This window comes from Varanus komodoensis, unplaced genomic scaffold (genome assembly GCF_004798865.1).
Source record: "Varanus komodoensis strain SLA01 unplaced genomic scaffold, ASM479886v1 scaffold53, whole genome shotgun sequence".
Lineage (NCBI taxonomy): Eukaryota > Metazoa > Chordata > Lepidosauria > Squamata > Varanidae > Varanus > Varanus komodoensis.
The window spans coordinates 2,771,302-2,780,860 of NW_025336126.1; the positions used below are offsets into that span (position 1 = coordinate 2,771,302).

A 9,559-nucleotide genomic window follows, 5' to 3' on the forward strand; every position below is an offset into this window, starting at 1 on the left:
GATTTCTGGGGGAAGCAGTAGGGAATTAATACATACAGAACTATTCAAATCATTTCATTCAGATTTATCGCAATGCTTCATATACAGATAGGTTTTATGTCAGCAAGCTAACATTTATTTTTAACCAAGGGCCCTCAAAGTATTGTTGTTACACTGCATTTATAGCCTGCCTTTTTTCCTCTTGTGAAGAACCCAAGAAGCTTACCTACATCCATTTTATCCTCACAACAACCCTGTGGGGAAGGTTGGGCTGAGAGTTTGTCTTGAAGTCTCCGGTGAGCTTCAAGCCCAGCAGGGACTAGTCTCCAGTGCATCGCTCTCACCACACAGCGCAACAACCAGGGGATAGGAACAGATACATGCAGCTACCTGCTAGACATATATGTGAAGTGTCAGCCCACATCACTAGCAACGCCGTGGCCGAGGAACCCAATTTCGCTTGCTCGGGCACGCGCGTTCAGCACGGCGGACGCAGGCCAGGCGGAAGCCCCGGAGCACCACTCTGGCGGGCGCTCGAGCTCGGGGACGGGCTGCAGCGCACGACGGGGGGCGGCATGGGGCGCGATCCCCGCCCCCCAAGGGGCTCCACAGCCCTCTCCATTGCCCACGGCCACACGGAATCCGTTTTATTGGAAAAGGAGGTGTGCGCGCGCTTCAGAGGATTCCTCGCAACGCAAGAATCTGCCTTCCCCCCCCCCCCCCATTTTGGTCTCCCTCTCCTAAGGACGGATCCCGTCCCTCCGCCCAGAAGCCGGACACAAGCACCCGAGCTCTCGCTGGTTCCTTCCACCCTATCGCCACCCTCTTCCTTGCCGAAGCCGGCCCAAGGGTGGGTGTGGCGAGCCTGTTCTCTCCTCCCCTTTTGTGGCCTTCCTTCCTAGCCATCTTTCCAGCACGCACGCCCCAGATCAAAAAGAAGAGTGGGGGAAATAAAATAATAGGGCCCTGCCCCCCCACGCCACGCACCAGCCCCCCCTCCACCTTGGGCTTTCGCCCCGGCCCCCAGAGCTCAGCGTCTTGCACCCCTTCTGCAGGTTTCCCGCCGTGAGGCAAAGCGGAGCTCTCCGCGGCGCACCCGGAACACCATGAATATATTCCGCTTCCTGGGAGACATTTCGCATCTGTTAGCTATAATCATCTTGCTCTTGAAGATCTGGAAGACGAGATCATGTGCTGGTAAGAAAGAAGGACAGAGGGGCGAAGGAGGGGGTCCCTGCTCATTCTGCGAAGCGCCCATGTAGGCATGCATCCCACTCCTTATTCCCGGCCTGAACGTGATCCCCCCAATGAATGTAGCGTCCTCTGAGCCAACTTCAGTGGCCTCCTTTGCGCTTGCAAATTTCCCACTAACGGCTCTTCTCTCCCATTTCTGAAGATTGTAGAGCTGTGCACACTTAAACCCCCATTGAAAATAGTGGGGCTTGCTTCCGAGTAAACATACGAGGATTGTGCTGTGAAACTGAACGTTGGCCCTTTGAAAGTGATGAGGTGGCCCTTTCAAAAGGCACTGATTGAAACAAGAAAAAAGCTCCACCTTTCTATCAACTTGTATTTCAGGTATTCAAGTCTATTCCTGTGGTAGTTTTTTCCACTCTGATTTACAAATGAATGATAAAGTATCATCATGATAAAGTTTTAGGGTAAAAAGTTGTTTCTTAGCATTCTTTATAAAGAGAGAGTGCTTGTTATTTTCAAAAGGCCAAATTGTTCTTATTCAATTAATGGGTTATTGCAGACGGAACCTCCGTAGGTTTACTCTGAAGTAAGACTCACTTGGAAGAATCATTTCAGGGGAATGTGCACAGAATGCAGCCTTAAAGCAACAAATATGCTCCCCCTTTTAGGAGGCTACTGGTGGGTTTTTCTTTAAATACTTCAGAACTTAAGATTTACACTTCCCTTTCATATCCTTTTGAAGTCTGAATGCAACTGCAAAAGTTAATAAACTTTACTGTATGTTGGGACTTTTTTTAAAGGTAGCCCTGAATTTGGCTTGGAAGACCGAGCCTTTTCTTTAGGGGAAACATCTATTTTTTATTATTAAAGATAGTAATTGGTTGTGGAATGTCAAAGTGGTGCAGAAATTGCATACCCGTGATGTTTGGCTCACTTTTTCCAAAAGGTGACCCATCTTTCACTTGTGGGTTAATAATTTCATTTTTATAGCAATACTTTATAATTAAGACATCTATTTTAAGCTTGCTTTTTAGGTAATGGTTTTCTTTCCAAAGGTGCATAGCTACCTCAGCAATGGAGGTGGGGGGGGGGAACAAGTTGTAAAGAGAGGACTTTAACCGGAAGTTGAATTTTGGTCTTTCTTGATTAAATAAAAGATGTGGAATTCCCTGGAGATAAGCCTGTTGCAGGGAATGGGGTATTGAATGGACAGAATGGTGACGTGGAAACTAGTTCAGATTACATTGAATAAAGTTTAGCTAAACTCCACCTTCTGAGGAAGAAAAAAATAGAATTGGGCTTGCTAGTTGCCTGGGTGATTGCCGGCCCCATGGAGAGTGAGAGGGTTGACAGAAGGGAAGCCAGAGGCCTAGTGTGGGTGGGAAACTGGGAAAGGCCATGGATTAGCTCATGGAGTAGGCCCTGCCAGTGATGCATCATGCCAGTTTTAGTCTTCCATAGGCAGCACTCCACTGCCCCAGCTCTGAAGGTCTTTTGAAAACTTGGTGTCTGTCTGTCCAACCTTCTGAGTGTTGAAACTTGAGCGACTGTGATTTTGGGCTGTAAAATCCTGAAGGGTTTTCATCCATGTGCTCACTTCTTTACAACTTTTCAGTTGGTCCCAATAGAGATATTATGTGTTGTTACTTTGAGTTAGGTGAAGCATATTTACTAAAGAGCCAGCATGGCTACCTGCAATTTTTGTTATTTCACAGAACTCCTAATTTTTCTCCTGTGGTTATTTGTGCGTTTCACTGCCCTGTGCTTCTCCATGCAGGGATTTCTGGGAAGAGCCAAGTTCTCTTTGCCATTGTCTTCACAACTCGGTACCTAGACCTATTTACCAACTACATCTCACTGTACAACACCTCCATGAAGGTACAGGCTTGCCACCAGACTAGTTCTGCTTTTGGATTGGGACTCCGTGGGATGAGAGGCTAACAGGCTTGGGTGGGTGCATGGATCTGATAAGACAGAGGGGGGAATGCCTAGGTAGATGAGTAGGCTTTTTTCTCAATTAAGTTCCCCCGAATGAATACACTTTGCCTGAAATGGCTTAGCATTGCGGGAGGGAGCAGGACAAAGCAGGCAGCCTCTTGCAGTGCGATCCTGTGCACACCGACTCAAAAGCAACGCACTATTCAAGCCTTCCTAAATTGCACAGGCTAAACACCGAGGTGTGAGAGCACACCAGCCCTGCCATTCTGCTAGTGTTTCCATTGCCCTCTACACATAGAGGAAAGCATTTTAAATGTAGGTGAGCCTCTTCTGTGTGGGAGAGCATATTTGTGGGTGTTTTCCACACGAGCGGGAATGTCAGAAAGCGGGTGTTTCAGAGTGCATGGAGAGCCTCCATGCACTCAGGAGGCCCTCCTGTTCAAAACATCACCTTCCCCATGTAGGGAGCAGTGGAAATGTGTGAGGAGGGGTGGGTCTAGCACATTTCCCTTGAAGGGTGTAATGCTTACATCCTTTATGAATGTAAAAAAGGCCTTGAAGCATAGAATGCAGCCTTAATTTAGGGTGCAATCCTATACATGTTTAGACAGAAAAAAGTCTATAGCTCTCTGGCTAAGGAATGCTGGGAGTTATCGGACTTGCTTCTGTCCAACCGTGCACAGAATTACATTGTCATTTTCTTATCTCTTTTAATCAAAACAAATATATTCATAAAATATTTAATAAACCAGTAGAAAGCCTTAGGTTTATTAAGAACAATGTGATGCAGATTTTGTTGCTATTTTTGCAGCAAATAAATATTTTAAAATGTTGTAAGACAGGTTTCCTAGGGAGACATGGATTCTCCATAATACGAAGGATAGAAAGGAATGGGACTGACTGAGAATGAGAATTGAAGGGGCTGATCTCAGTGATCCCGCTTGATCTTTTTTGTCTCTTGTAGGTGGTTTATATCGCATGCTCTTATGCCACAGTGTGGATGATCTATAGTAAATTCAAAGCCACCTACGATGGCAACCACGACACGTTCCGAGTGGAGTTCCTGGTTGTCCCTACAGCAGTGTTAGCATTTCTAGTGAATCATGATTTTACTCCTCTTGAGGTAATTTATTGTATGGGGTGGTCTGCTTTTGCCCTGAGACCCACGTCCCACATATGCATTCCTGTAGGTGAGATTTCCAGTCCCATTGTAAAAATTCTTCACACAGCTGGCTACAAGATTATAAAAGGGACTGCTACATCACAGAATATGTTCTCACCTTTATGTATCTGATGCTGTGTTCCAGCTTCTTGCTTTTCATGTTATTTTGCCTCTGCATGTGCTGGTACTTATTTCCTATTTGCCTACTTTTGCTTCTGAGCGTTATAGAGTTGGCCTTAATTTTGGTTTCTAAAGCAACACTGAATTTTTTTCAACTGCACCAATATGCTTATCCACAGATCAATGAAGCTTAAGTACATTTATATAAAATTAATTTTGAAGGTGGCACAGAGTGTGTGAGACTGCTATATAGCTGGAAATGTGTTTGGTTCAAAATAGACACCTCTACTGAACAAATAGATTGACAGAAAGAAATTAGTATGTTGTATCTGGTGAATAAGTTTATTGTATACAGTATACATTAATGGGTGGAGGGTGATAAGTCAATGGATCGGATTCAGACTAAGCTAATCACACTTTTAGTGAGGCATGACTAACTTAGTCTGGAGCCAAGCCAATTTTTGGGGTAGTGACATCTCAAGATATTAATCCAATTAAAGGACAGAAACTGTTTTACTGGGGGGAAATCCATTTTTTTAAAAAATCAGAGGATAAGCTGCAATCTACATCAGCTTCTTGTACTTTCTTCAGTTACAAATCAGGTAAAAATGAGCTGGGACCAACAGACCCTAAATCTTGCACTGTAATAGTGGACAATACAAATGTCACATTCTCTGCAACTGATGGGAGCACAGCTTTGTGTGGAAGGTGATGCCCATATTTGCCTCTGCACTCCTATCCTGCAAATCATCTGGATGGCCCATGCTGGCCACCTAGCATGGTGCTTCAGGACAGAGAGGAAAGGAGGCTAGAACACTGTCAGGCAAATCTAGTTTCTTTTGCTTCCCCAGAATGTCCTTTTTGCTCCTTTCCTGAGGTCACTGCTACAGCTCTGGTGAAGCCACCAGCACAGTTCATTCTATGCAGCTGAGGTGGGCAGAGGTGATTCAGACATGGATTCCCTGCTCAGAGTTCTTTTCTAGCCTCAGAGCTGTGAATCTAAAGCATCTAAATCTAGATGCTAAATAGGGGCCATAGGATTGATCTGTCTGTTATGTTTCATTATCAAGAATGCATGTCCCAATCATTCTGTGTCGCTTTTGGACTCCTGCAGATTCTCTGGACCTTCTCCATCTACCTGGAGTCAGTGGCTATCCTGCCACAACTCTTCATGGTGAGTAAAACAGGCGAGGCTGAGACCATCACAAGCCACTATCTCTTCGCCTTGGGTGTCTACCGTTCCCTCTACCTGTTCAACTGGATCTGGCGTTACCAGTTTGAGGGCTTCTTCGACCTCATTGCCATTGTGGCTGGCTTGGTGCAAACCATACTGTACTGCGATTTCTTCTACCTCTACATTACAAAAGGTACCTCGAAACAAGAAAATCTTGATGGGATCCTATAGGTAGAATGGGAGGATTCTGGGATTCAAGGTTCTTAGCACTGGGGCGGGAGAGTCAGTTAGTTGAGAACTGGTACATCTCAACAAGATGCCCAAATTTTCCTTGAATGAAAGGTGTTGCTAATCTGAACAATCACTAGAGGGCAATCTACAGCTGGAGTCAGACCTCAGCCTCTCTGGTGCAGACATACCTGTTAACATCCCATTGGCATTTTACTGATTGTAAATTGGCAAAAATTAATTAGTTCTGATATCTTCCAATGACACAGATAAACAGTTCTCACATTCTGAAGACTAAACACTTGGAACTTATTCTGATAATAGTGAATGAAAATTTGGTCCAAGCTTACTAGATGTAAGCATCATGTCGGACAATAGATTATGGGATACGATTAAGGAGCAGGAAGATTATCAATTATATATTTTCTTGGTCTGTGTTTACTTCTGTATGGGTGGGTGCTGCTTGGATTTTTTTGATGCAGGTACAGAAATGTTTGATTGGTCTCTAGCTGAATATTAATATATATAAGTGTGGGTGGGTGGTTTTTAGAGGGAAGTATGATAGTTTTATGTTTGGTGTGTAGAAACACAGACTTATGGATGCACAATTTAACCTTGCAATATGGAAAGCTTTTTCAGTGTTCTGCCAGGTATGCCTTCTTTCAAGATACTTAATCCCATTCCCCTTTTCTTCTTCCTCCTGCCTTGGCTTTTTTTCCCCCGTCCCCAACACACTTGGCATTCTATGAATAATGAATGCACTGTCAGTCATCACTGGACTATTTGAGTGTTTGTTTTGTCCACTTAGCTTCCCCCCCCCAATAATAATTCTGCTTTTGTATTTTCCTATGTGGAATATTTCTGTTCACTTATACCCTTATTTGGGATACTGTATTCCATCTCCCCTCCTTTAAAATTTTACATTTCCCCCACTGTCTGCAGAGGCAAATGAGGGGAGGGAGAGGTATACCCTGTAGGGAATAGAAGTAGACTTGGAAGGCCATCAAGTCCAACCCTCTGCTCCATTTCCACATGCGCTCACCCATCTGGCTGCAAGGCCACACCTTTCCTGCTTAATAAAAGTGATTCAACATGCTAGCTGAATATATAGTTATGCAGGCAGGCAAGGAGGGAGTCAGTGGCCGTACCCACAGTAGCCAGCAGCCTTCCTCTGTCTCAGCGTCCTCAGCATAGCATTGATTCACATAGTTCACACCAAAGGTTCCAGTAATCTTGCAAAGGACTTCAGGGGGCCAGTGAGAAACAACCTCTCCCAAATTAGTGGGTAGCAGCAACCATCCACTGTGGGGTTGGGGGTTTAGAGCTGCAGCCTCACTCATCCTGCCAGCAGATTTCCCCTCTTTCCTTATGGCACCAATTTCTATTCTAAGTCTGTAGTGGCTATTGCTGATTAGTACATGTTCTTTCTAAAGGATTGCTGAAAAGATTTTTCCTTGTCCAGCCGCAGTTGCATTTCAGTACTTGGTAATAGGGGCCTACAGCTTTATTTACTACACTTAACTTTCTACCAAATTGGCCTGAGGTCCCTCTAAGTGGATTGCAATCAGTTAAAACATATCCTAACAATAATAAAAACAGCCAAATAAAAATTGAAATATAGCAAAACTAAAATGAAATTCTCATGCAACCTTTTTCTATTTCCTTCTGCAGTTCTAAAAGGCAAGAAGCTGAGTTTGCCGGCATAGTTCAAAATGAGACAAGATACTTTGGCCCAGAATGAGGGGAATCCTTCAGAGAAAACTAAGACACATGGTTTCTTTTTTTCAACCAACCCAAGTTAGTCACCTGTTGGTCTCTTCTTGCACCCTGAACTTTTACCTTAGTGTGATCTGGGACAAAAGAATGGCAAGTCCTTCTGTTCAAGAGACTGATATAGATGGGGGTGAGGTGGGGTATAGCTTGGAGTCCAAGCTAATAATGGCTACTCTTGGCCAGTCTGTAAGTTTCTCAAAATATCCCTTTGATCATTCTCCTCAATTTCTATATTCTTGACTCTTATTTTGTTGATAACCAGTGCAGGGAAAAATGCTTTTTTAAAAAAGCTGGACATCTCCCTCCTCCCACTTCGCACTCATGGTTTGGGTGTTGTGCTGGTAACTGCTAAGAAGAAGTCAGAGCTTTTCTTTTTGTGAGGGCCTAGTGCTGTGGAGCTGTCTGGAAAAACATAAGCGCTTACATATTTAGACTGTTTCCTTTATATAGTGATTTTGGGGCCTCAATTTTTAAAAAAGATGACTGGTGCGAAAAGACCTAAATATTCTGTCATTTACTATTTCTTCATTTTGTATATTTTCTGATGGCTAATTCCTCATCCACTTTAAATAAAAGAGAAAAAATAAACTTCCCCCACCCCCATTAATTAGTGCCTTTGTGGGAGGGATGGGAATTTGAATAAAACAACGTTGTTTTGTTGCTTGTTTGCACTGTAATCTTTGTGCTTCCCTGCTCATGCACACTTGTCTTCATTTCTCATTGTAATATTTTGTACAGTGCTTGTTCTGATGTCTGCTGAAACAGTGACTTCCTTCTCTTGGGGCCTATTCTACATTAAATGCTGTGTTGAGTCAACACACACTTTTTGTAACTGCCCAGATATCTGGTTGTCCTAGATACTTCTAGGTTGTCTCATAGCTAAATAATCTTAATAGCAAATTTGCTTTTAACATGTTATTAAAATATGCAGCCCACATTGCCCTTAGCACTGAACCTGGAAATTTGCTGATTTTTGGTAGCAAACCAGTACAAAAAGTTAAAATAGTCAAATTTAGTTTGTTTTCAAGTTAAATTTGGTAGTTTTAATCTTTTGTACTGATTTGTTATTGGAAGTTGATGGCAACATGCCAGGGTTTTTGCCACTGCCACTTCTGATGTTGCTGTGGTGGCAGGAATGTGGCCCATGGGGGTGGGTGAAAATGTTCCCCAGATCCTCCCAGAGTTGCTTAGCCTGGCATTAAAAGGTACATTTGAACCTCTCTAATGCCACTCCTGCCAGATGTGAACATTAATGCAAGATGGAATATAGGTGACTACTGTGTGCTTTTAATCTAGGCTTCCTGTTTGCATTGTTATCTGATTTACAGTGTAATCTTACTGTGTCAGCTTAGAAGTAAATCTTACTGAGCTCAGTGGGGCTTACACCCATGTATGAATGAATGCTTATATTCGGTCGTAAATATCACCTTGGAAGTGATTAGGGTAAGAGGAATCTTAAGAGTTAGTACAACATTTCCAGCAAAGTAATATGTCATGAGATGCTTGGAGTAACATATGCAGAAGCTTTCTTGCTGGATTGTGGTTCATGAGAGTTTACAATGAGGCTGCAGTCCTATACAGACTTAACTGGAAGTATAACCCATTGAGTTCAATGAAAGCCATTTCTGAGTAACCACATAGAGAAATGAACTGTCCTTAAGCTTTTTAAGTGACAATGCCAGAAAAATGCTTTAAAACTAACTAATGCTGAGGAGCTCTACAGTTTGCAAATGTTTTAAGATAATAGGGAGATGCATGGACAGGGTATGCTTTTAAGTCATTTATACTTAATATGAAGCTGATCTTGGAGCAATTTGTAGTGTCTCTGTTTTTTGCAGTAACAGTGTTTCTCTAGTTCTTCGCATAAGAAAATAACAGCACTCTAAAATAATGTTCAGTAGTTGTTACTAAGTAAATTTGAGTCTGTCGGGTGGTGGTGTGACACAGTCCCTCTTGTATCAACCACTTATATTCTCCCTCAAATTCCA

The 9,559-nt window shown here is 43.2% G+C and overlaps 1 protein-coding gene across 1 annotated transcript; it reads left to right on the forward strand.

Annotated features, from left to right (window-relative positions):
* Nucleotides 1–877: 877 nt before the first annotated feature.
* On the forward strand, nucleotides 878–8,231 carry KDELR1 (KDEL endoplasmic reticulum protein retention receptor 1). The gene is made up of 5 exons (XM_044447885.1): nucleotides 878–1,176; nucleotides 2,954–3,054; nucleotides 4,079–4,237; nucleotides 5,511–5,763; nucleotides 7,470–8,231. The coding sequence occupies exons 1-5, from the start codon at nucleotides 1,086–1,088 to the stop codon at nucleotides 7,502–7,504; spliced, it is 639 nt and encodes a 212-aa protein (XP_044303820.1). The 5' UTR covers nucleotides 878–1,085; the 3' UTR covers nucleotides 7,505–8,231.
* Nucleotides 8,232–9,559: the final 1,328 nt, after the last annotated feature.